The sequence below is a fragment of the Tenrec ecaudatus genome, chromosome 2, assembly GCF_050624435.1.
Source record: "Tenrec ecaudatus isolate mTenEca1 chromosome 2, mTenEca1.hap1, whole genome shotgun sequence".
Taxonomy (NCBI): Eukaryota; Metazoa; Chordata; class Mammalia; order Afrosoricida; family Tenrecidae; genus Tenrec; species Tenrec ecaudatus.
This window is the reverse complement of record NC_134531.1, coordinates 150272635-150299777: the sequence shown is the minus strand read 5'-3', so window position 1 is coordinate 150299777 and position 27143 is coordinate 150272635. Positions and strand designations below refer to the sequence as shown.

The 27143-nt window shown below is 43.6% G+C and overlaps 1 protein-coding gene across 3 annotated transcripts in view; it reads left to right on the top strand.

Moving 5' to 3' along the window:
* The first annotated feature begins 2689 nt into the window (after positions 1-2689).
* NR3C1 (nuclear receptor subfamily 3 group C member 1) overlaps positions 2690-27143 on the top strand; it is a 111138-nt gene continuing 86684 nt past the window's right edge. The window contains exons 1-2 of one of the 3 annotated variants that reach the window (XM_075541760.1): positions 2690-2712; positions 6230-7429. In XM_075541760.1, the coding sequence (XP_075397875.1) occupies positions 6243-7429 (1187 nt within the window). In that variant the 5' untranslated portion in view covers positions 2690-2712; positions 6230-6242. Of the gene's footprint in view, positions 2713-3403; positions 3878-6229; positions 7430-27143 lie in introns of those variants that run through there. The other 2 variants (XM_075541759.1, XM_075541761.1) reach the window with 2 other exon arrangements.

The following is a 27143-nucleotide window of genomic DNA, read 5'->3' as shown; positions in this document are numbered from 1 at the left end:
GGCAATAAAGGGGTTGCATTGCACTCTAATCTTTTTAAATCCGATTAGCAGCAGATCCCATTATAGAGTTGATCATATTCTGTCAAGTCACTTCAAGGGCGATTATAGTCCTCAACTGCCAAACCACTGAGAATCCTGACCCAGTTGAGATGACAAAGAAAAATTAATCACTACGATTACAGTGTCATAAGTGGCTCAAGGCTGATATGATCTGTTTAAAGATGATTAGGAACTAAGATTTAAGTCTCAACATCGGCTATAAAATCCTAGGTGGTCAGTAGGAGATGGACTGACACAGCAGCTGCAACAATGGGCTCCAAGATGACAATGACTGTGAAGCTGGCACGAGACCAAGCAGTGCTTTGGTCTGTCGTGCACAGAGTCACCATGACTGAGAATGGACTCCATGCCATCAAACAATAACAAGTTTCACTCTCAACCCTTATGCACTCTGTTACTAGTATGCCTGTTTCCTTGTCTTGAAAAATAGCATTAAAAATAATAACTATCTCGTTTGGTTCTTGCCAATAAATGTGGCAAATGATCAATAGATATTAGTGATAAATTATAATAATCACTATTATCCTGAAAAAAACAGATACAGGGTTGACAGCCTATACATGCTTTCAAATGAGCGTGAAAGACTGAAATATGAGATTTCCTAAATCAAATTCAAAACAAAGTGGACAACTGAGAAAAATATAAGTATTTTCAAGGGTACTTTTCAATTTTGAGCATTTCTCACTTTAAGATCCGTATGACCTTCCAAAAAATATCAATGAGGAAAAAGTTAACTGGAGATCCCAGCGAATAAAGCTTTAAAGTGAGTACCCCTACTCACGTGAACAGGTGTGAGATATCCAGTTGATCCTTAGGGCAAGAATTCAGCTGGGAACCAGGTGTATGGCGTGGGTATAGAGAGGCAGGGGTTCTATTAGAGAACGTTCACAGTCCCTTTGATTTCTTCATCTATATATGTGAAGTTATACTAAGATGTTATTTACATGTTAGATCTATCCTTATGTAACTCTTAAGTAGATGCATATAAATATTAGCATGCATTCCGTGATTTTAAAGATGCATATAAAATATTGCAGAGTTGAGTTTGGTCTTGAATTTTTTCCCCATGAAACTTTTGGAAGCCGAGGCCCGAATTCATGAAAAGAGATGGTGGAGACTTTGTAGTCCTTGAGACTCTGACGTTGAGAAAGCTGGTAAGTAGGCATGGCAGTAGTAAGTAGATACTCATTTAGTGTTCATGATCAGAGTCCAAGGTCAAAGTTTCTTTCTCGTTGGCTTGAACCAAAAGAGCACAGAACCAGTGGCATCTGTCCTGTATCCTCAAGGGCGATTTGCTAAGAGTTGCTCAACGCCCTTCATAAGCATTCTACTAGTCGAGTGTTGGAAGTTGTCAGCGGCTTGGGTTCTCCTCGTCCCAGGCAGCTGAGTTTACTTTACCAAGATGACAGCACCACGACCACCTGGAGCAGCCTGCGTACAACGTCTCCCGGCAGGCGGCTTGCAGATAGCCTGCTGGTTTATCTTCGCACCCAGCAAGGCGCAGGGCCACGTCCGAGCTGCACCGGCGAGGGCGGGGTCTGCAGCCGCAGAGTCAGCTCGTGGGTCAAGATGGTGGACGGCATCCCAGCGGGCGTCACCCTCCTTTACCATCATGGCGGCGGGGAGCTTCCGGCGCGCGCTTCTCCAATCCTCTGCAAGATGTCAGAGCCCGGGCAGTGGCCGCCGGAGTCCGACCCCGAGAGACGGAGAGCGCGCGGCTGTTTCCGCGCGCCGGGTGGGGACTAGCTTGAGCCTGCTGCCGCCGCCGCCGCCGCCTCGGCCGCGAACAGGCAAGTGCTGTCACCTGTGGGGGCGCAAAAGTTCCCGTCCCTCTCCCAATCCCGAAGCGCCACTGCCCCCCTTACCCAAGTCGCAGGCATGCTCCTAGGTGCCGCGCCAGGTAGGAGGCTGCGTCCCGGCACCGAGCCCGCCGTCGGGCCGAGGGGAGCCGAGGGAGGGGACTGGGACGGAGACCCCCTGCGGGGACACCGCACCCCGGGGTGAGCCACGTGCTGCCCTCGGAGTGCGGAGGAGGCGCGTAACGGGAACAGCTGCGGGGAGTTGAATGCTGACATTTTGAAGCTGCGTGCGTTGTGGTGTGTGTGCAGGGGCCGGGGTCCTCGGAACGCCGAGGGGTGGAGGACGCGCTGAGCCGAGCGCAGCAAATGTCAGGTCTCGGGGGCGGAGACTCCGCGGGGAACTTGGACGGGGTCCCCCGATGGGGTGGGAGGAGAGGTCAAGGAGTTGGGGTGGGGGTTTGCTTAGCAAGCAACTTAATATTTTGCCTGCAACTTGCTTTGAGGCTTCGCCACCCGCCGCTTCCCTTCAAAATAATAAAGTGCAAAGAAATCCAGCTCGCCAGAGGTTTCGCATTTGGCGTGCAACTTCCTTTAAGAGTGAGGGCGCTCCGAGGGAGAAGGAGGGAGAGGTGGGGGTTGAACTTGGCAGGCGGCGCCTCCTTCTGCTGCTGCCGCCGCCGCCGCCTCGCAGACTCGGGGAAGAGGGTGGGGGACGGCCGGGGCGCGGGGGAGGGTGGGTTCTGCTCTGCAACTTCTCTCCCAGTGCAAGAGCGCGGCGGAGGCTGCAGACCCCGCCGCCCGGACGATGCGGGGGTGGGGGACCCGCGGGCACGCGACTCCCTCCGCGCCCAGAGTACGTACGCGCCGACCCCCTTCCCTGCGCTCCCCGCCTCCAGGGCTCCCCCGAGGGCGTGTCGGGCCGCTCGGCCCCGGGCGCGGCGGAGACGCTGCGGCGGCGCCCGCGCCACCGCGTAGCCCCGTGCGAAGTGACCCAGTGCGCGCACCTCGGCGCGGGGGCGGCGCCGCAGACCACCCTCGCGCCTCCGCCAGGGGCCCCGCCTGCGCCTCCCGCGCCTGCCCGCTGTCACTCGCTGGGGCGGCGCTGGCTGTCGCCGCCGAGGAGAGCGCGAGCTCCCGAGTGGGTCGGAGCGGGGCGGGGGCGGGCTAGGGGCAAGGAGAAGAGAAACTCCGGAAAGTCGGCGCCCCTCCGACGCCCGTCCCAGAAAGAGCAGGTCGCGCGTCCCGTCCGCCCCGCCTCCGCCTCGTCTTCTTTCTCCGGGGCGCGTGAGCGCGGAGCAGCGGGGCCGCGGGCGTGCCGGCGCCGTCGGGGGCCGGTGACTGGGCCGGCGCGGAGGCCGCGGGCGCGGGCGCGGGGGCGGGGGCCGCCCCTGCAGTTGCCGGGCGTCGCCAACAGGTTGCACCGTTCGCCGCCGCCGCCGCCGCCGCCGCGCGGGCCCCGGGCGGGGAGCGGCCGGCCGCCGGGGGCGGAGGGGGAGCGCGCGTGTGTGCGAGTGTGTGCGCGCCGTGGCGCCGCCCCCTCCCGCCCCCCGCTCGGTCCCGCTCGCTCGCCGCGGCCGGGCGGCCCTTTCGCGAGTCCGCGCTCCTTCCCCTCCTCCTCCTCCTCCTCCTCCTCCATTTTGCTAGCTCGAGTCTGTGACTGGAGCCCGAGTCGCCGCCCGCCCGTCGGGGACGGACTCCAGTGGGTGGACGGAGACGCCCCCGGCGGAGCGGCCCAAGTGGAGGGGCGCGGGCAAGCGGGATCCGTGCCCGCGAAGCCTGGCCCGCGGAGCCCGCAGAGGCGCCAGCAGCTGCCCCGTCAGCCGCGGCCGGGGAGACTTTCTGATAGAGGGGTTCTCCCCTCCCCCCGCCCATGGAAAAGGGGGCGGCTGTTTACTTCCTTCTTTTAGAAAAAAAATATTTCCCTCCTCCTCCTCCTCTCGCTTTCACACGCTAAGTTGTTTATCTCGGCTGCGGTGAGGGCTGCGGACGGCAGCGGGAGCCGCGGGGCCTCTGCCAGGGTAAGCGGCGGGCTGGGGCGGGGGCCCGGCGGGTGGGCGCGCGGGCGGGCGCGCTGCCCCCGGGGGGCGGCCCGGGCCGCGCGGGGCGGCCGAGCCTGGGGCGGGGGTGGGGGGTCCGCAAACTTTTATTCGCCTCTGGGAGCGTGGGGGTGGGGGCAGGCCGGGGCCGGGCGAGGGTGACGAAAGGGCAGCGCGCGGGTGACAGCGCTGGCCTCTTCCTCTCCGCCGCCGTCGCTTGGCTGGGCTCCGGGCGAGGAACCGGAGCTCTGGCTGCGCGCAGCCCCGTCCAGCTGCCCCGCTTTCCAGACCTGCGATTCCTTGGCTTGCGGACCTGGCCGCCGTTCCAACCCCGCCCTCCCCCCCACCCTGCTCTTCCCGTCGAGGGGACGCCCAGACACCCCACCCCCACCCCGTGCGCGTGTGTGTGCATGTGTGTGCGTGTGTGTATACACGCTACGGCGGGTCCGGTCTGTGCACCCGCGCATTTCCACTGCTCCCAGTGCGCCCCATCGGCCGGGGCGGGCGGGCGGCGACCGTGTGCGCGGTGCGGGGAGTGAGAGTCCGCACGCACGGCTGACCGCCGGCCGCTCCGAGCTGCGTGGCCGGGTCCGAGGGGGCGTGTCGGAGGGAGGACGCAACAGGTCTGGACGCATTTTGGCATTTCGCGCTGAACCCCGCGCTCTTCTCTCCCGGGAGAGGTTCGTGCTAGAGCGCTTGGCACCGGTCCGCGCCCCACGGGTTCGGTGGCCCCCTCTTAGAAAAAGACCCTCCCTCCTTAACCGGGGTCGCTTAGTGGTACGGATTTTTGACACGCTCCAGTTGCATGTGTGGAGTTGCTGAGCTAGCCGCCGCCTGCCGCTGCAGACCCCTCTGCACGGTGCTTGCGGGCCAATTGATGCGGTGGGGGGGGTGTGCAATGGAAACGGGGTGACTGTCACTCGAGGGCCATTCGGTTTTTGTTTTCTTGCGTGGAGTATTGTTTTGGTTTCGGGTTGGAAGGCAGCTGTCAAAAAAAGCAACGTCGAAATTCATTAGACTCCATTTGATGCCTTGCGTTCAGAGATTGTGCTCAGAGATCTGTGCGGTGGAGGGGCGGGTAAGCAATTTGCCCATAGATTCGTAGGGGTGCAACAGCCCCACTCCGCTTCCCACCTTCAGTGTAGTCCCCTTTCCTTGAGGGCCAGGGGAGCGAATGCTTTTTAATGTCTTCCCCAGGAAAAAGTTTCTTCTGATTGGGCGGGATTTTACTTTGTTGTCCCAAATGTGCTTTACGAAATGCCCGCCTCTGAAAACATCTTGATTATTAGCAACGTTCTGGCAACCTAACGCTCTTGAGAACATTCTGAGCACTGGGGCGAGTTTGGAATGCAGGAAAAATGACCCCGAACATTTCATTGCTGTTTTACCTTGGTTGAGATTTACAGTTTTTCATTCACCCACCCGCCTCGTTTTTCGATATTTTAATATTTGGAAAGAAAAAATATATTTGATATAATAGTATTTCATTATGAGGATCTTAAGCAGTTAAAAATGTAGCTTCATATAGATGGTATTGTGAGTTGTAAGAACTGAGACAGCTATATTTAAGTTAGTAAGCAAAAATTGTAATGAGAGAGTACTACATGTTCTGTTGTGCTTTTCTGAAATTTCAATTTTGGTTGTCCTATCTACAACACATTTCATTCGATTCGTCCAAAATTTGGAGACTGTGTTAGGCACTTTCAGTCAGAAATGAATTTAAAATGAGAGCCTTTCCCAGCCTATAGGAAGATTAGCAGATCTACATTGCTACGTTTCAAATAAATTTTGCGTGGTTCATGAGTAGACTTAGATGTGTGACTACTTGGTAGGAGAGAAATTTGGGAGTCAGTAGTGATAGAGAATTTCTGAGTTGTATTTGCCAAGTTTTGTGTATATTGGTTCTCAGAAACCAAACAGCCTTGATTGAAAGAGGTAGGAAATTTAATGTTCACACTTTTCTATTTGAAACGTGAACCTTTAGAATGATCAAATGTAATGAATGATAATGTCTATGATTAACATTCTGTGAGTTGCAGGATGAGTAAGTAGAGCTTATTGTTGTTAGGTACCAGCCAGTCTAGTGCAGCCCCTTACAATTTTGCCCTCGGCTTTGCAAATTGACTGCATTATACTTTTAAATGTAAGACATTGAATGTGAGCTGAGGACATGACTTTTTTATTCTGGAAGATAGGAAACTACTTCTTCCGTTAATAAGGAGTTAGATTCGGAGTTAACAAAAAAGTTGATTAAACAGGGCTTCCTAACTAATTTGATCACAAAGATATGTGACTTTATAGCTTATTATGTCCCCCACCCTTTCTTTTTTGTAGCTGATATTCACTGATGGACTCCAAAGAATCATTGAACAATGCTCTCAGTAGAGAAGAAGCCTCCAGCAGTGTGCGTGGTAGGGGGAGAGGAAATGTGATGGACTTCTATAAAACTGTAAGGGGAGGAGTTACTGTGAAGGTTCTTGCATCTCCAGCCTCACTGGCTGCTGCTTCACAGTCAGACTCCAAGCAGCAAAGACTCTTGGTTGATTTTCCAAAAGGCTCGGCAGGCAATGCGCAACAACAGCCAGATCTCTCCAAAGCAGTTTCACTCTCAATGGGATTGTATATGGGAGAGACTGAAACAAAAGTGATGGGAAATGACTTAGGATTCCCACAGCAGAGCCAAATCAGCCTTTCCTCTGGGGAAACAGACTTTCAGCTTCTGGAAGAAAGCATCGCAAACCTCAACAAGTCAACCAGTGTTCCAGAGAACCCCACGAGTTCCTCTGCTGCTTCTGCTGCCCCCACGGAAAAGGAAGTTCCCCAAACTCACCCCGATGGGTCTTCAGAACAGCACAATTTGAAGGGCCAGACCGGCACCAATGGTGGCAATGTGAAGTTGTATCCCACAGACCAAAGCACCTTTGACATTTTGCAAGATTTGGAGTTTTCTTCTGGGTCCCCAGGTAAAGAGACAAATGAGAGCCCTTGGAGATCAGACCTCTTAATTGATGAAAACTATTTGCTTTCTCCTTTGGCAGCAGAGTCTGATCCATTCCTTTTAGAAGAAGACTTAAATGAGGACTGCAAACCTCTCCTTTTGCCGGACACTAAACCGAAACTTAAGGATAATGGAGATCTGAACTTATCCAGCTCCAGCAGTGTGCCACTGCCCCAGGTGAAAACAGAAAAGGAAGATTTCATTGAACTGTGCACTCCTGGGGTAATTAAGCAAGAGAAACTGGGCCCAGTTTACTGTCAGTCAACCTTTCCTGGAGCAAATATCATTGGTAATAAGGCATCTGCCATTTCTGTTCATGGTGTGAGTACTTCTGGGGGACAGATCTACCACTATGACATGAATACAGCATCCGTTCCGCAACAGCAGGATCAGAAGCCTATTTTTAATGTCATTCCACCAATTCCTGTTGGATCAGAAAACTGGAATAGGTGCCAAGGATCTGGAGATGACAACCTGGCTTCATTGGGGACTTTGAACTTCTCTGCCCGTTCGCTGTTTTCAAACGGCTACTCAAGGTAAGATGAACACTTTTTGTTTCTCAAAGCTAAGACCGATTGACTCAGATTTGAATCTTTATTTATTGTATGTATTTTCCGGTTTGATTTGCTGTGGATAGGTTTAAGTGGACTTTTGAAAGAAGTGACTAATTTGCACATAACTGTTTCAAGTTTCTCCCCCCCCCAAAAAAAATACTGAAGTTCATATCTCATTGGCATGGTTGAAGGTTTTTTACATTTTAAAATAGTTTCATATACTTGCAGGTATTTTATGTAAAAACTGTGCGAAGCATTAGCAACAGAAGATTAAAGGTTAAAAATTACATGTGCCCAGCAATCAACCTTCTGTTGAAGAAGTTGAGCAGGGTGCCAGACCATTGGTTCTCAACCTGTGGATCCCGACCCCTCTGGGGGTTGAATGATCCTTTCACAGGGGTCGACCGATTCATAACAGTAGCAAAATTACAGTTACAAAGTAGCAACGAAAATAATGCTATGTTTGGGGGTCACCACAACATGTATTACAGGCTTGCGGCATTAGGAAGACTGAGAACCACTACAGTAGACACTGGGCTTGACCTCAGGGATCCCCCCTACATTAGACAAACGGTGTCTGCTGTGTCTCTTTAAGAAAGGAAAGGATTACAGTGTTGTACAAAACAAAATTCCACTTTTAAATGTTCTTGCAAGTTTTCAAATAGGTAACTGATGGCTAGATTTGTCTCCCCGGTCTTTTGATTTCTCTCTGCTCTGTGTCTAAAGCCTACTCCCTCTCCCAACCTTTGTTTGACCCAGCCATTTATATGCATTCAGGCAGCTACTGTCTGGCCTCAGAAAAGTCTATTAAAATGTTATTTTCAGAAAAAAATATTCTTATCATTTAGAGGGTGGGTTGGTGGGGGTTAAGCCCCCCATCCTCTGTCCCCACTCCCTATTCAGATGAATGTTGGACCGTATATCCATTGTAGGTTTCAAGGAAAAAATAAACATGAATTGGAGACCGACATTGATTAATGAGCGGCTTTTTGAATGAAGACATACTAAACACAATGATATATTTGTACATAACTGGTTAGCTCTGTTTTTTAAGTGATGTTCATTGTTCCCATTAACTAGTCATTGTGGATTACTTAAATCACTCTAGAATAACCCTAACACTAAGGTCGCTCCGTTCCTCTCTAAACAGTATATTTTTCTTGTTGAGTGAAAAAAAAATATTAGACTTCTACAATGTTCAAAAAGACTTATTTCCTCTCAAACAGCAACAAAAAATCAAAAAGACTTATTTCCTCTCAAACAGCAACAAAAAACCTTTAGATTATAAAGACATGTGAAAACTAAACTACCTACTGATCTACATAAATAAAACTTTGTATTCTTTTTCTGAATTGAAGGTTTACAATGTATTTAATTTGGAGATTGGGATGTTCTGTTGCATAAACAATCTTGCTTTGGGGCGGGTGGGGAAGAACAACAACAGTTTTGCTTTAAATGTTAAAAGATATGCTGCATTTTATTATTTTCATTTTTAAACCATTTGTCAATGGAATTCATAGTTGAATGTGTTTGGTTCTCTTAAAAGAGCAAGTGTAGATAACATGATTAAGCCGTCTGTAGGACACTATTAAACTGATTTGTAAAAAACAGTATACCGTCCAAAGAAAAATAATGCATCTTAGAAAACACTATGGGCTTATGAATGCATGTTGTCCTGATAATCACCATGGTATTGCTTTCATTTATTTTACTATAAGAAAAATGAGACATATCACTTGCCATTCACTATAAACTTCTACTAAGCTCTATAAAATCTGGGCTATGGAGCTTGAATCTTAGATGAACATAATTACCTTTAAGTCATTGAAGATCATTTTCATTTTTATGCTTTTAACCTTTATAGTACTTTGACACATGAAGTGTCTTCACATGTTTTAAATTGGAGCCTCATAACAGCGTATGAAACTAAGCAAAGCAATACTGATGTGGCTCTTTAGAAATCCTTTACTGTCAAATGAAATTATTTCTTATGCCGATGTGTGATTTGGAATTATAATCTAGTCTGCGTCCTAAAGAACAGGTATTAATGTCTTATACAGGATTACTTAATAATGTTTGAAAATGTTATAGCATATGACATTCAGAAATTTAGTATTGGGAACCCTTGATTGCTCAGAACAAAGCTTATTCCAAATAAATGGACACAGTGTTTTCTGCTCATCACTGAATTAGTCTTTTGTTTCCAAATAACAATGCAATCCATGTAAGTCCAATTGGTTGTTTTCTATGTTGCTTGACTCTAGCCAAATGTTAGCCATGACCAGTGATCCTTAGTGATTCACCTGTTGAGAGCACAGCTGGACTGAAAACTCACCTTCTGATTTAAGAAAGAAAAATTATTAAATGTTATGAATAACCCCACTGGCATTCTTTTTAAATAAAAAAAATCAGTTATAATATGTCTGACTTATAAAAATTACATCTTCCATTGCTGTTTCTCAAAACAAGTAGGGCAGCAACAAAAGCCTGTTGCGTTGGGGGAAGAGGACTGCTTCAGCTGTGTCAGTGCACCGCGATGCCCAGTTATACTGGATTGTAAAATGAGTAAAGCGGGTTTTAAGGCTTTGACTTATGGGTAATAAAATAAATCTATCTATTACTGCTAAAACTCCTCCTCTAATTAAACGAACTAGCCATTCTACTTTAATATGCTTTTAAATACTGAAGTCAGGTTTACCATAAACTTGTCACATTCATAAAAGCACATTTTTGGATAAATTTATATTCAGCATTGTTTCACTTCATTTTATTGATGGTGAAACTGTTGCAGAGACAGCTCAAAGAAGTAAATGGTTTCAGTTGGAGGTAGAGTTTTTATTTTGTTAAATGACTGTGTTGAGACTTTTCCTGTTAAAAAGTTGACTGCCCTCTAAGGGGAGGGGAGTAATGGAGAGGTGGGATGCAAGATGAACTTGTAAACTCAGTCCTAAGTGCAGTGTAGCACTGTGATGAATGGCATTTAATGGAGCAACTAAAATTTGTGCAGATATAACATCTCTCATTATTGTGTCTGTTTTTAACTTTATGAAGGTAATGGAAAAGAAGACCTCTATAAACACAGGATGAGGAAAGCAAATTCTGCCCTAACCATTTTTCGAAAATTAGCCTCCTATTGAATGCTTTCTCTCAGAAATGGAGGGAGCCATAAAGAAATTTTATATTACGACTTATACTGCTTTTATTAGACAAGCTTCTGTTTTCCTCTCCATCCAAGAGGTCCAGCAGTGGTTGTTTCAATGTCCCTTAGATTGAAGGTTTCTGAGCGTCACTCATATAAAGTGATTTTTGAATATTGAAGGAGAGTTTTTCATGGGTACTTATTTATGACTGGCATCGAAAAGTTCATAGACAATACTCATTATCTTTTAATTCCCTTCTTCCGTAAACATTTTTAAGTCCGCCTCCTATTTCTTGCTCTATGGTCGTGTAAGGTACTTTTTCTCTCCTTTTTTTTAAATCCGGTACTTCTTTATGGGTATCTTATTAGTAAAAGGGAGGAAAGCAAACCATAAGACAGAACACACTGCATATTCAGGTATCTCAGTTTAGTATGGAATGACTCTGTGAGACAGAAATGTGTGACTAGCATGTGGCCACGTCTTTTGAAATTACTTCCTCTCATATTTCTGTGATTAGAGCATTACATTTTTATAAAGGGTAGCATACTTAGCATTCAGAATCTTTTGGTTTGTTTATTAGTGTTACTTAATGAGACCACTTTAAGAATTGAATATTTGTGCATTTTATGAAAACTTGGATTCAAAGACATACCTTAAAAGTTAAATGTAAAATATATTGATAAGAGGGGAGCTTCAAAAATTTTGTGGGAAAATTCCATTATTTAGTTCCTTTGTTCCAAACTTTTTGAAATCGCCTCCTCCCTCTACCTCAAAAGGCAAGATTTTAATTTAACTGTTAGCAGCAGGCTTCATACTAAAATAAACTTGGGTTGATATCTTAGTGAAGAGCTGGATCAACCAGAGTTTATTTTAGTTTGAGTGTCTAATGTAAAAGCCAGAGCATCTGTATTAATTGGTTGGTTATATAAATTTTAAGTCTACTCTGGCTTACAGGTGATTTACATAGCCTACTTCTGCCTAGAATTCTTAATTTACATAGATTTAGAATAGATCTGGGACATAATGTTTAAAGCTTACACATATTTTCTTAAAGACTACACCTAGTTTTAATTGGTAGCGAGTTCTCATTATGTGTTATTATCTATCTGGGTATATTAAATAGGCAAAAAGGTGTTTTAATTAGGCAAAATAAGGTTGGTTCTGCAGAGTGTGCCCTTCTGAGGACATCTGGTAATATTTCCATCAAAAGTAATTGTGTATGTAGTACTGACAGGTATGTGCCAAATTAATGGACCCTTGCTTATGTATTTCTGAGTCATTGGAACTATGTATAGGTGACTCCTCTTATACAGAGAGTTTTCTAGAAGTACTTATGTTGAATTAAGGTATAACTGGAAAACGGAATCAATTACTTGGTGACCTTTACAGAAGAGTTTAAAAGCTTATGCTCACCTTTTCTGTAGCCCAGAGGCAACTGCCTTTTTCTTCTGACTTGTTCTCCTTGGACTCTGTATTTCTCAGAAAAATAAAAAATATTCCTACGGAGAACTTCTAGTCTAAAAACACATCTATCCACTAAATGAATCCTTTCTCTTTGAATTGTTGAGTGATCATGGTATCTGAGTTGTCCTAGTGCTACTAAAAGGGAGCCCAGTGTTCAGTGATTTCAAGTTGGACTGCTAACCGCAAGGTCACGAGTTCAAAACCACCTGTCAGCACGGAGGGGGAAACATGGGTGGTTGTCCTCCAGTAAAGAGTTACAATCTTGCAAACCACAGGGGCTGCTCTGTCTTCTCCTATAGGGTTGCAGCAAGTGGGCATTGATTCATGGCAGTGGGTGCTGCTATAAGAGAAATAGCCCCCCAAAAAGAGAAATAGCCCAAGTAGTTGACTTTAATAAACTGAATTGTAGTCTCTCAAAAGTTTTGGAGACTAGAAGTTCAAATTCAGGCTTGCTAGCTTTAGGGAAGGAAAGTCCTGGTGTCCTTTCAGCATCTGGTCCTGGTGATCATTGGCCATCTCCTTGTATCCTGGTTCCTTCCCCTGGTTCAGAACCTCCAGGTCCAAAAGACAAGCCCTGCTCCAAGTTCTTTCTTGGTAGTAGTACCTCTCTATTTCTGTTAGCTTGTGTGTATCTCAAAAGAGAATAACTCACTATATAACCTACCCCATAGATTAAACATTATCCTACCTCATTAACATAAACACAACCAGCTCCTAACAGAACTTAATCCTGCCTCATTAACAACAAACAAATTAGGATTTGTCACAAATAGGAGAACTGTATGAGCTCACCAAATAGAAGACAGCCACAGAAGTGCAAAGAATCATGGCCTACCAATTTAATACATTTGAGGAGACACAGTTCAGTCCATGACAGTTGGGTTTGGATGTGAATTTTAATAGTGTGTTGGGTCCCGTTCCCCCCCACCCCCCTTTAAGTTTATATATTACAGTACATCTCAGAAAATAACAACTTTATATTAGTTCACAATTGGTTGTAGACAATTATCTCAACCAGCAGATATAATTACTTTGACAGGTTGTCTTATTTCTCAATGCCCATCATAAATGCCATGGAAACTGCAGTTTCTAGTGGAACTAATGTTGGAGAAGAGGGAGTGGAGCAGTAGAGAGTAATCTGTTGACCTGGGGCAAGATATGTGTGGCACTATCAAGAAACATTCTAAAGACCAACTATTTGGATTAGCTGACATGAATTGAGAGGGGTGAGAATAGAGAAAATTTCAGGCTATGTTTATGTCCTGCACCAACCAGGATTCCAATTCTGTTTCTTTCGTTTGAGGTAGAAATCTAAAGCTAATTGTGACAAGGAAATTCCTAACCATTTATAGAATTTTGTTGTTGTCTTTTGCTATGTTTATTACCAGAGGTTAGAAGGAGCATTTTAGTTTCTGCTTTTTTAAAGAAAGGTCATTTCAGCTTAAGGGGCATATACATACATGTCCTATTTCAAAACTTAAACTGCTATGTAATTATTGAAAATATAATGAGTGAAATATCATTGCTGTAATGATGTGCCTTATGTTGTTGTAACTTTATATTTTCTTGTATATATTGTCATCTGACTGAAGTGCAGCTCTTAGCAATATATTTCCATAGGTTGTGTATTTTTCTTCTGGAATATTGAGGAAATTAACTTACTTAATACATATGTAGAATAAATTCTGGAATTCTGGAAGTGTTAGTCAGTAATTAAAGCTATTTCTATTGTAGTATAGGATCCCTAATGGTGCACTTGTTAAAAGTGCTTGGCTGCTCACTGAAATGTCAGTGAATCGAGCCCTCCAGCCACTCCTTAGGAGAAAGACGTGGCAGTTGGCTTCTGTAAAGACGGGTAGCCTTGGAACCGATGTGGCAGTTCTACACTGTCGCACAGGGTCGCTGAGTCAGAGTTGACTGTGATGGGTTTGGTTGGATTGTGTATTGCACTGTAATCCTTAAAGGAAATTTTCCTGAGTAGAAGTATGTCATCCCCTAATTTTATCTCTGGGCTACTTTAAATATTATTGATCTGCCCTGGTAGAGCTGCATGATTAAACCTCTATTCTCAGAGTAACCTGAGTATTCATTCTGCATGCTTTAAAATGTTTTCTCTCATGCAGCAAGTTTCAACAAGATTAATAGTGTATGACAGTGGTTCTCAACCTTCCTCATGCTGCGACCCTTTAATACAGTTCCTCATGTTGTGGTGACCCCCCCCCTTCCAACCATAAAATTATTTCCATTGCTACTTCATAACTGTAATTTTGCTACTGCTATGAATCGGGTGACCCCTGTGAAAGGGCCGTTCAGCCACCCCCCCAAAGGGGTCGCGACCCACAGGTTGAGAACTGCAGTGGAGGGCCTGAAGAAAGCTATGCGGTCCCGGGTGTTGTAAACAGTCACACCCTTAGCAGTTAACCGAGAGTTCAGATGTACCTGGAGGTGCTTCCACTTGTCTGTGATGTAGCAAGTTTCGTGAAAATACCTCATATTTCAGAATTAAATTTTCATTCAGACTGTCAGGCACCAAAAATAAAAAGTATATATCGGGAGAAGAAATGTGATGATAGAGTTAGTCGAAGATATGTAGCATATATCTTAAATTTCCATATTTTGTGATTCATAATTTCAAGAGTTTGAAGTGTTTGGGACATATAGCTTATTGTGATAAATGTCAGCTCATTTATTTTTGTAATAAAATTAGCCTTTATTCTAGTTGATTTCATAATTTTCCACAATAATGTTCAGTCATGGCTATTATGAAAGTATATTTAATAGCCAAATTTTGAAAACTATTATGAAATGACATCCAGTTTTGTATGTGATTTATCTCATGTGGATTGGGACAGTGCAGTAACTTATGAGCATCTGCTCATCACATTTGAACATTAAAGCTCGGCTACACCCAGGGCTGCACGTGGGTCAGCAGTTCAAAACGACCAGCCGCTTTGCGGGAGAAAGATACGACTTTCTACTGTAATAAAAATCACACTTTCAGAAACCCACAGGGTCAGTATGAATCAGCATTGGACTCCATGGCAGTGGGTGTGGTCTTTGGTTTGGCTGTGTTGTACATATGGTTTTTCTTTTATTGCAGCAATCTTTTTCATTCCTTTGGAAATCTTTTGAGTTTCTGTGGATAAGCACTCCCTTCTAAGACGGTTTATATTGCAATTTTTGGTGCGTTTCTATCCACTCTCATCTCTTCCACTCAACTTAGTTACTCAAGAGTAGAAACAATCTACACTGTGCTAAAACCCGGGAGACCTGCTGGGTTCTAAGATGGTTGATCCAATCTACAACTATATTTTCCTCAATGTACAACTTTAAGTAATCAGATATTTAGAATAACATATAATCTCTTTATAGGAAATTGAATTGTTTTGCATTGCTTCCAACGTGTGTGTGTGTGTGTGTGTGTGTGTGTGTGTGTGTGTACACCCACATTGAAGAGCAGGGGAATCTATAATCCTCTTTGCCACTACCTTTAGTGAAGAAACACAGTTGGGGTAGAGAATGATATACAGTTTCTTGATTATTTTTCCAAAATAAGACAAAGAAGAAACCCAGATTTAGTATATTCATAAGAAAATGGTTTAAAATAATGTAGTTGGTTTTAGCCAACAACCAAGACACCAAACTGTTAAAACAATAAAATAAACCAAACTGATTGCCATTGAGTCCGTGTCAACTCACAGTGACCTTGTAGCACAGGGTGAAACTGCTCGTGAGTTTCCAGGACTGTAGTTCTGCCCCATCTCTCTCTGACAAGTGGCTGGTGGTTTCAAACTACAGACCGTGAGCTTAGCCCAATGTGGAATCATTATGCCACCAGAGCTCCTTTTACCGACAAGTAAAGGTATTGTGTACATACTGCTCTTAATAGAGCCCACGAGTTCTCACAGTCATTTCGATCCATGCTATTTGAGAGCTCCTCACCGCCCACCCCCATATTTGAGATGAAGGAATGAGCCCTATGGAAATAGCTAGAGCAAGGTCACAGAGTGAGTTAGTGCAGCAAGTTGAATATACTAATCCTTGGTTTTCGAAAGTGCCTGGTGGGGTGGTTAAGTATTGGGCTGAGATCCACATGGTCAGCCACTCTAAACCACCAGCTACTCCTTGGGAGAAAGACTGGGTTTGTAGCTATGAGTCAGGGATGGCAGTGAGACGCTTAGAGCAATTTTCTCATAAATTCTAGGCCGCTTCTAGAGGCTGGAAAAAATAGATCGTGGACACAGAGTAGCCAAGGTTTTTGGACTTGTCTAGATTTTAATAATACACAGGTCCATATTCTTTCCTGAAAGAGGAGCTTTATATTTCAGTAGTTACAGTCTCAGAAACCCACAGCAGAGGCAGTTCTAGTCTGTCCTGTGTAGTCTCTGTGAGCTAGAACTGACTTGATGGCAGGGAGTATGTTCTTTACTTTAAATTTTAAGTCCCCTCCCCCCCCCCATAATGATTATGTGACACTGGCCCTAGTGGTATAGTGGTTAAGTACTACGCTCCCAACTGAAAAATCAGTGATCCAGCAACACACACACCACAGCCCCCCAACCCCCCTGCCGCCCCAGCTGCTCTGCAGGGAAAAGATGTCACAGCCTGCTTCTGTAAGCACTAAAAAGATCCCTGCAGGTGCACTTAGGTAAGTGTGGGACTGCTAACTGCAAGGTTGGTGCTTCAAACCCACCGGCTCTGGAAACGCAAAGGGGCAGTTAGACTCAGTCCTACATGGTCACTATGAGTTGGAATGAACTTGATGGCTGTGGGCCTGGGTACTTGTAGCAGCACTTTGCTGAGGTACCTTGCATGCAGTTATCTCAGTTGAACGTCTTAAGAATGCTATAAGGATTTTTATTTTTGTTTCTATGTCAAGTTCCTGATTCTGGAAATACTTGAATAGGACAGCGGCAGATGATCTTTCATTTTACAGGTGGAAAGTTTTTTGAGACATTGAAAGAGGAAAAGAACAGAATGCCAGTAAAACTTAATCTGAAGGGAAATACTCACAATTTTTTTGTGTGTGCCTCATGGGTCCTTTAGCACCTATTTGTCAATAGTGCAACGTTAGACTCATTTATAAAGGAAAAGTGAGGCCAAGCCTGGGCAATCCTGTATAGATTTGTTTAGTCACTTACTGCTTTCTGTCGCAGTTCCAACTTCTGTAAAACAGTGATAACACCCAGCTTTTTGCCTGGCAGGATTTGTGCATCTGTGTTTACTTTGAAAATTAAAAAGCATTATAAAAATGCAAGGTGGAATTTTGGAAGCTCTGCCAAGACTACTCAGCTCGAGCCAGCCTCAGCCTCCTCGCTAGGTCCATTAGGGCAGTGCTGGCTGTGGTGTGGGCGTGTCCTCCTCACCAAGCACTAAGAATTCTCCAGTGTCTAGTACGTGTAGCTACCGCAGGGCTCTGGCTCCCAGTTTCATAAAGACTGCTGTACGTAAAAGTCCTTAGTGCCAAGGGAATTATTCTAACAGTGAAATCTTATCAAGGTTGGTATTTCCTTAGGCTCCTTCAACAAAGCATTTCAATAGAATTGGTTGCTTCTACTAGACGTACCGTCTACCTTTGGTAGCCACGCCGATAACTTTGACCAAATTGTTGGTCTTTTTATTATCAAATGGTAGATTATCCACTATCTGTGCTGTTGTCTAATATTTGTAAACAACAAAATAGGACAGATTTCTAGTTATTGAGAAATCTTAATCTGAAAATGAGAATTATGTTATCAATTTTGACATTGTTTTGCATTTAGATAGCCATGCTGTGTGAAAAATAACTTCTGGTTTTATGACTACTGGATACCAAAGATTTCCTAAATGCATACATTTGGGAGGATTATAAAATTTGGCTCATCCACTAATTTTTTTCTTTTTTTTCCAAGTGGGTGAAAACTGTTGCAGTTAAACAAATTTGATGGGTTAAATACGTGCATACTTTTTTAAAAAAAGAATCATGTACAGAAATAAGGTTTAGCAGTATAAATTGGTAAGCATACCAATGTGTAAAACATAACTTATTAAGTTTGCAGGGAGTGTTTTTAAAGGGAAACTTTAAAAGTTAAGCTCTTTATGTGAAATTAGTTATCTGGAATCCTGGATTTATAAGGACAAAATATCTATAAAATAATGATATTTCTTTCTTTTACATAAAAATGTCATAATGAATGTTACATTTCTAACTCTTCACCCTGAGAGGCTATGCATATTTTTCCTCTTTTGGAATTGCCATCAGAACCACAGGTGGCTTGTAAACCATAAAAGAAAATTGGACTCATTATACTAAAGCAGTCAATTCTGTGACCTTCAAGTAGAGTCCAACTCATAGCAAACCTATCATGCACAGTAGAACAGGTTGACAGAGGTTAGGTTATTTTTATATTTTTTAGGCTATAAATCTTTACCAAAGCAGACTCCCTTCCTTATCTTTCTGCAGAGTAGCTGATGGATTTGAACTACTGGCCTTTCAGCTATCAGCCCAACACTTAGCCAGGGCGCCACCTCCAGGGCTCTTTACGTTATATTATAGTAACAGCTAAATGTTCTTGATTAATAGGAAACGTCGTTTTCCTCTTAGCTTGGTTGCCGTCCTTATTTGTGTGGCAACATATTTCAACACGTTGCAAAGATTTAGGATATTTGTTTTTGTTGAAGGCAATTTGAAAGAAAGGAGCACGGGGCATAGTGGTTAAGCACTCAGCTGCTAACCAGAACGTCAGCAGTTTGGATCCACCAGTTTCTCTGGAGCAGAAAGCTGTGACATTTGAGTCATAAAGAGTACAGCCTACTCTCCTGTAGGGTCTCTGTGAGTTGGGATTGAACCGAAAGGCTTGGATTTGGGTATTAAAAAAAAAAACAAAAAGTAAATCTTTCTAAAGAAGATGTTTAAAAGGGCTGTGAATATCTTGGGATATGTGCCGAGCCTCCCAGGGGGACCAATCTGAAATAGATTAGGCTAGTTGGGTAAGTGCTGGTCTGTATTTGCCAAGGAACTTTATGTTAACACCTGACATATTTCCTTTTCTTGACACACTACAGAAAAAGTTGGCATTATTTACCTCTGTTTCTAATTTTTTTCTCATAGTCCTTATGAGCCTTTGCTTTGGGCTTGAAGGAAATTTGGTGATAGCAGATGGCTGTGAATAACCATCTGATAATAAGTACGGCAAGAACAACTCAAGTACGTAAAGATTATGGCTATTAAGTAGTTTAACAGAGTTACAGCTATCATAAAATTTACACTTTTATTGTTATCTGCAAATAAATCTTCTGTAACAGTCAAAAAGTAACTTTAAAAATTCAGATGAATTTTAGTCGTCACTACTATTTTCTATATTTAGTCATCTTATTGTTCATAAATGCTGGGGTTGGAATGTATCCTAGTCTTTAAAATCATGCAGAGGCATGCAATGGCATTAAACATAAGATACCTTTTGCAATCGTCCTGTGAGTACTGAAGCTCTCTGGAGCAGAGCTTCCTTAGAGAAGCACTCCTTGGCTGTAATGGGTTATGCTTTGGCATGCTAACCACCAGGTGTCAGCCACTGGGACCCAGCGGCTGTTCTGAGGAATAAAGATGAGGCTTTCAGCACCCCTAAAGATTTACAACCTTGGCGAACCAATAGGTCAGTTCTACTCTGTTCTTTAGGGTCACTGTCAGTCAGTGACAGTGAATTTGGTTGAGTTTTTGTTTCTAGCTGAGTTAAGAACTTCAGATTTGTTGTGTGTGTTTAAAACAGCTTGTTTCCTCAAATACTTTTTCTCACCAAAAGGTAATTTATAACCCTTTTTTAAATTGCTACAGAAAGGGGGTAAAAAGCCATCATAGCCTGACTGATGTTGAACCATCAGTGAAGTGCTTTCCTGCTAACTTTAGCTTTATTTTCTACTCTGTTGTATCAGCATTGGACTATACCCCTGGTTTGTGCCGTTCGCTTAGAGTAAGTAGTGAGTGGTTCTCAACCTTCCTCATGCTGTGACCCTTTAATACAGTTCCTCGTGTGGTGGTGATGATCCCATATGTGGTGTATCTGCATGTGGGCGGATCCACCTGGAGACAGACAGAGGAGTGGTGTCACGGTTCCTAAGGCCATCGGAAATATAATCTTAGGCGACCCCTGTGAAAGGGTTGCTTGACCCCCAGGTTGAGAACCTCTGGCTTAGAGGCCGACATATTTTTTCAGTTGAGTAGGAGACGCTTTTTTTCTTATCACCAAGCATATATCGTGGCCTGGTATCGGAGCAGTCTAGGTGCTAGGATTTTGGTTTCGGGGGGGGTTTTTTAATACAAGGGAACTTCAAAAACTCTATGGAGAAATTCCATTTTTTAAAAATTTTATTTTGTTTTGGCTTAGTCACCCAGGACAACCCGTAAACCCACTAGCACCAAATCAATTTTGACTCATAATGCCCCAGTAGGGTTTCCATGACTTGAAATATAGTCTCATCTTACTCACTAGAAGAGCTGGCAGGTTTGGACCCCCGACCATAGGGTTAGCAACAGAACTCTGACCCCACAGTGCCCCCAGGATGTCTAGTCACCTTGTGTATGTCCTTGGTCTCTAGGACAATCCTAGATTTCTTTTGAGGCTCCTCAATGTATGAGCCCAAACCTGAGGAATTTTTGACTGGAATGTTCTTCCCCCGGATGTCTATATAACCCACTTGCTAACTTTATGTAGGTCACTACTTAAATGTCAACTTCACAAGAGAGACCTTCTGTGTGAAACAGTGACATCATTTATCTGCTTGTTTATGTGTGCCTATATGCTCCCCTAGTGGGATGAAGCTCCAGTAAAGCACTGTTTTTCTACTCTACCCCAACACCCAGACCAGTCTCCGGACATAGTAAGAGCATAACAGATACATCATGAAAACATGAATAAACAAAATAAAGGCATAAGAAGTTGTTTAGCAGTGTATTATTACTATTCTTTCTCAACAGAGGAAATGTCAGCAGACTGAATACTATCACTGTCTTCCCCAGGTAGGAAATCAGTCTTAGTACTTACAAGTGCTCATATTTAAGAAAAGAGATATCTAAAAAATGAACTTCAAGTGTTGTTAGCTTTTAAATTTGTTCTAAGACTTTGAAATGAATGCATTTCACGGTTTCTTGGGGAACCTCTGGTACGTTTGCCGTAGAATAAATTAGGGTACACCGAGCTTGTAAAAGGAAGGATTTGAGGTTCTGTTTTGTGTTTTTATCTTGTTCACAGTGGTAGTGTAACTTATGGAGAGATTTCAGGCTAGAACACTTCATAGCAGAAGCGTTTTCATGTTTTTCACTTTTATAACGATTGCGGTAATTCTAGCGTATGTGTCTAAAGTGTGCATTTTATTGACTTAACCAGAAACTGAGACAAGAAATCAATTTTCCCTTTTATATCTATTTATATCTCTATATCTATTTGAAAGTGTGCATGTACTCTGTGAATACTCCAAGTTAGGAGAGGCAGCTACAAAAAAATGTTTTTCCTGAATTTCCATAGTATCTTTCTTGAACTTCCTTGTCTTTTAAATTTGTGAATCTAATTTTCTGTGTAGTTTTGACTTACTACTCCCTGTAGTGTGGAGCAGCAATTCAAAAGGTTAGTGGGATGGTTGCCTCTTCTTTTAGGTGACTTCAGCTTGCTCTGTGGCAAAAGCATTCAGAGAAAAGAAAATGTAAAGTATAGGTAGGTATTAGCTAACCCAAGAAAATCAGAGGAGGTCATTTAAGAATGAACTGCTTAGTGTTCAGGGGGAAAGGGAGGACCAGGGACAGGGCTGCTCTGGAAGGCATCCAGAGGGAGCAGCCACAGATGACAATGAGGAGCTGGAGCATTGGGAGACAGCAATCTTAGAGTGCGATGGAAAGAATAGCGCACCCTGTGAAGCCAAATAAGGGAGAAGAGAAGCAACAGAACTTCCTAAGTATGAGTGTTGTTGAAATCAACCCACTGAAAACATTCTCAAAAAAAAAAAAATCTAAGCCCGAGAAATTAATGAAATCCGAAATAGAACAGTAGTAATAACTAATGATCAGCTTATCCTTTTTTAAAGGTAAAAAGAAACCTCTGAGCTTGAAAGCGTAATCTTTGATATTTAGCTTAAGGCACTACCGTGGATATTAAGAAGCACATTCAGAAGGAAGGGACAGAGGCTGGGAGCCAAGAAAGAATTGTGTTTCGGGTGCCTGAGGAGCTAATTAAGCGCTTCAGAAAAAAACTGGTCACACCTAGTTTTTAACTCTTATCATTTTTGTAGTCTCCTAATTGCTTTTCTAGTTTTCCCTTTTCCCTCCTCCTTCCCACCACAATTCATAAGCCAAAGGATACAAGGCAAGTAGCCACATAACCACTCAGAAACCACTCAGAAGATTCAGGTCATGCACAAAGCGTGTACATCCACCCTGTTCCTAACGAGTTGGAATTAACTCAATGACAACTAGCAAGTACCCTTGTCTGTCTTACCCAAGAAAGCATATCTGTATGCCTGTGGGCATTTCTGGGATTGTCTGTGTTTTAGCTTATTTTATTTAGCACTTTTCCCTCAGATTTTACCTAAATAACATGTCTTCATTGCCTTCAGTCAAATTATATCCTAAAAATGTTACTTAACCTACCTCCATTTTTTTTCCCTTTTCTTTCTCTCCTACCTCTTTCTTCTTGCCTTCGACATTTCTCTGTAATTGTGCACAGAGGTCAAAGGGTGGCCAGACTTTTGCTGAGAGATGGGGAACTGGCTGCTTGTGGGCAATAGACTTATTTCCCAAATTAGCCTCATCATTTCTGTATCGGTGTGTAGAAGCAGAGAAATAAATGATTAATGTTAGCATTATACCAAAGGGACATTTCTTTTTTGGGGAAAAAAATGCCAGTCCTCATCACTACACCAAAAATATCTATCAGTAAAAGAGGCTGCTTCTGTCACTACCAGAGAATCCCAACTGTGGAGCCACTCTTGATGTCTCCTGCCCTCTTTTCGTGTGAAGAAACTAAGGCTGAGAACAGTCTGTGCAGTGCAGCAAGTAAGAAGTAGGACTCTACGCTCAGATTCCCTGGGAAGGAATCTGACTGCTTTTAACAGCTGCGATGACCTTGTCTAAGGTCACACCCCTGTCAACCCTCAGTAGCCTCATGTGTAAAATGGGCACAATGAGGTGACGCATGGAGTCTGGATAGCATGGTGTCTGGCATGTAGAAAGCACCCATGGAATGTTAGCTGTTATTTTTAGTGACGTGGCTGGGATGAGACAGTGCCTTAATCAGAGAGGTTTCTGTTTCCGAACGCTGTACCACACCCGTCTCATCACTTGGTAGGCGTCAAAAAGTGGCTTTATAACAATCGTAACTTTCAGAGTTAAGTTAGTGGACACGAACCTCTGGAATAACTGTCAGGTTCACCTTTGGCCATAGGTTTTAAGAGAGAGAGAAAGTGCATGTGCGATGAGGTTGTGTTGGGAGTGCTGCTCCTCTTTGTTCATTGTCTGCTGCACCTTCCCACACAGCTTCTTCTGTGCAGAACCACTCTTCCCTCCACTACTCGAGTCGTTCAGGAGCTCACGGTCACACAGGAGAACTGTGAAGGAAAGCACTGCCCAGGGTTTCAGCAAGTGAGCTGCTTACCCTACCTCATCTCCTTGGGGTCTTCTTCAAGAGAACATGATGTCTTTGAATGTTCAATTAGAGTACAGAGGTTCTACCAACCACTAGAAGGACCTTTTTGAGAAAGTGATTATCTACGATTCGGTATGAATCAAATCTCAACAATTAAAAGGACTTTCTTGCAGATTTTCAAACAGTTGTTTATATGTGTATCTATGTTTATTATAGGTACACCTTGTTTTATTGTGCTTTGACTTACTGCTCTTCACAGGCTCAACCTTTATTTTACTGATTGAAGGTCTGTGGCAATACTGTGTTGAGCCAATTTGTTGGCGCCATATTTTCCAGCATCACACGCTCATTTCATGTGTCATATTTTGGTAATTCTCTATAGTATTTCAGGCTTTTACTTAATGCTCCTGTACACTTAATTGACTACAGTATAGTGTGAACGTAACTTTTATATGCATGAGATACACATACAAAAATGTATGTGACTTGCGTTATTTTATAATGTGTGCTTTATTGTGCTTGTGTGGAACTCAACCTGCAATATCTTTTGAGGTGTATGCTTTTGTACCCCTTGAAAAATTCTTGAATGGACAAGGTCAGATGATTCAACCTTTCACAAATTTAAGTCAACTCATTAAAGATTTGTTGAGCATCCTCTTATTTTAATACAACATGCTTTTCTATGCCCATCTTTTAGAAGTAACTTTAGGTTTCACTTTTTCTTCCCCCACTAAGTGGTTTTCTTTATGATAGAGATCTCTCCACAGTGGAACAGCACTGTTCCTATCCATCCTCCCCCCCCCCCCCCCCCCCCCCCCGCTTACCATTTTCCCTATCTTTCTTCCCGATCCATTCCTGCCTTTTGAGCTTTATCCCTGGGCAAATACTGCCCTTTTGATCTCACATGTTTGATTGTTCTAATGAACTCATACCTCCCTGGTGTCATTCACGTTATTGGCCTGTCTCTTGTTTGTCTGAAGTTGTGATGTGGGGGTGAATTCCATTCCAGATGTCTAAAGGCCATAGTCTCAGGACTTCCATAGTCTCTGTCAGTCTAATAAGCCTGCTCTTACTTATGATTTTGAGTTTTTCCCTAAATTTGCCTCCCACTTGTCTAGAACCTTTGATAGAGTATCCTTTCCATTGTCGGCAGGCACTATCTAGTTCCTTTTTCTTTTGGTCTCAAGGTCATAGTGGCTCAGGTTCATGGGACCCAGCACATTAGTCCTTTGAATTAAATGTTTCACATGTCTTTTGATTTTTTTTCATTCTTCTTCCCTCTGGACAGGGAAAGACTAATAGTTACACCTTAGATGGTCACTCTGAAGCTTTTAAGTCTCTAGTGACTACTCACCCAAGTAGGGCTCAAAACACTGTCTTTGTGGACTGTGTTATGCCAGTGTACTTTCATGCCACCTCAACCTATGACCCTGAAGCCCAAGTCCAGCACTCAGGCCCTTAAGGTGTTTGGTTGACTAAAACATTTTCTAACATTGCCTCGTCTGTGCTACTATTTTTATGGATATATTTACAGTGCCTATAAAAATCCTCTGTCAAACCTACAGCAATGTATTTATGAGTGTAGTCCCATTTGCTTCCCTACTCATGTTCCGCTGGAGTATCTTACCTGTATACGCACTCATAAATTACTGTTACTGCAGAATGTAATGGTGTTTACTGTTGTATGTGGGGCCTTTGATAATGTTATAACTACAAGGTCGGAGGTCTAAACCCACCAGCTGCTCCTTGAACGAAAGATGAGATTATGCTCCCATAAAAGATTGGCAGCATTGGAAATCCTAGGGAGCAATTCTGCTCCATCCTGTAGAGTTTCTATGAATTGGAATCGACTCAGTGGCAGTGGGCTTGGGTTTGTTGCTTTTTAACGCTTGTGTTTCCTTTACCTTGATCATTTTGTGTTGCCCTTCTCTCCTGCTTGTATGTTGCCTTTTCTCCTCTCACCCAAGTACTTGTGTGCCTCCCCTCCAGTTAGTGGTCGACCCATCCTATCTGTCCACTCCTAGTCATCTTCAAAGATTGATTTCTTCTATATGCAAACTTTTTCTTGCCTTTTTACAGCCGTGGCCTCATACAATCCAAGCAGTCATCAATAAATTTATGGAAAATATGTTATTCAATAAATGTGCCCGAGTTAAATATTTTTAGCCCAAATAAACTTGTTATAAGAGGTCTGAACAAGATTTCGTTTCAAGCACTAAGAAGGATACAGGCATCGATTTGAAAAGAGCACTGTCAGAACAGTGGAGGAACAAACATTACATTTATGGTAAGGCTTGGGTGGAAGAATGATTAAACCTCTGATGCTTTACAGCAATAACCTAAAGAAGCAGAAGTTTACAATTAGAGTGTGCCAGCGTATATCAAGGAGAATATGCAAAGCTTCTCAAGGGCTAGAATGGGAGCAGTTCTATTGCTACCATCCTCTGTGTGCCAAAGTAAGTCGCGAGGCCTGCTTGGACTCCTGAGGTGGAGGAGTTGCTAAGTTAACTTGCAAAAAAATGACTAGAGCAAGGAATCATTTTTGCAATCTAGTCTCCCAACTGGAGATGTTTTTCCCTCATTTGTGAAATTTGTCTAAGGTGGCAAGGCAGCATTAGTTTGATCAGAAGGATAAAAGCTTAGATTTTGGAGGCTGCTGAGATTCAAATTTCACCTGTGTCACTTATGCATGCAATCCTGTAAAAATTAGGTAAATCTTCCTGTTAGGCGTCCAATCATGTGCTCTGGTGGCACCATGGTTAAAACAGTTGATTGCTAACTGACATCCTGGCGGTTTGGCCCCCCAGCCTCTTGAGGGAGAAGACATGGCAGTTTGCTTCCACAAAGTGTTCTAGCCCTGACCTCAGTGTGGAACCGTTCTGCTCTGTTCCGCCGGTTGCTCTCAGTCAGAATCAGCTCGGTGGCAGTAGGCAGGCCCTCAGTAAGAGTTTGATTCTCGTAAATTACAGATGAAGAGCCAGAGTTTACTATGTCACGTAAGTGCCCCTAAGTATTTAAATAATTGCATTTTTTTCTTGCAGAGTTGTCCCTCATGCGCCAGTCAAGATTTAGGACTTAGTCACTGAGTTAAAAGCCAAGAAAGTTTGATAGTTAAGGGAGGCAGGGGGAGGGGAGGCATTTACTAATCGTGAGCTAAAATTGAAGTAGCCACTCACTGGAGTTCTTTCCTCTGAGGAAGGAATGGCTGAAACCCATGGCTAAAGCTCCAAATTCAGAAACCTAGTTGGGGGTCGAATTCCCCGTGACTAAAGTGGTTCATTGCAACATTTGCCGTAGTCTAAATCTAGGCTTGGGTGGGTTTTTTTTTTTTTTTTTAAGTTAGAATTCCAGCCCTGGTGCTGAAACCAGATTAGGCAATGACCACTTCTGCAAATCAGATATATATGAGGGATGAAGAAGAATGGTAAATTAGTGCCAATAAAACTGTCATAAAAAGAAGAATGGTAGAAAGGGATCACTCCCACT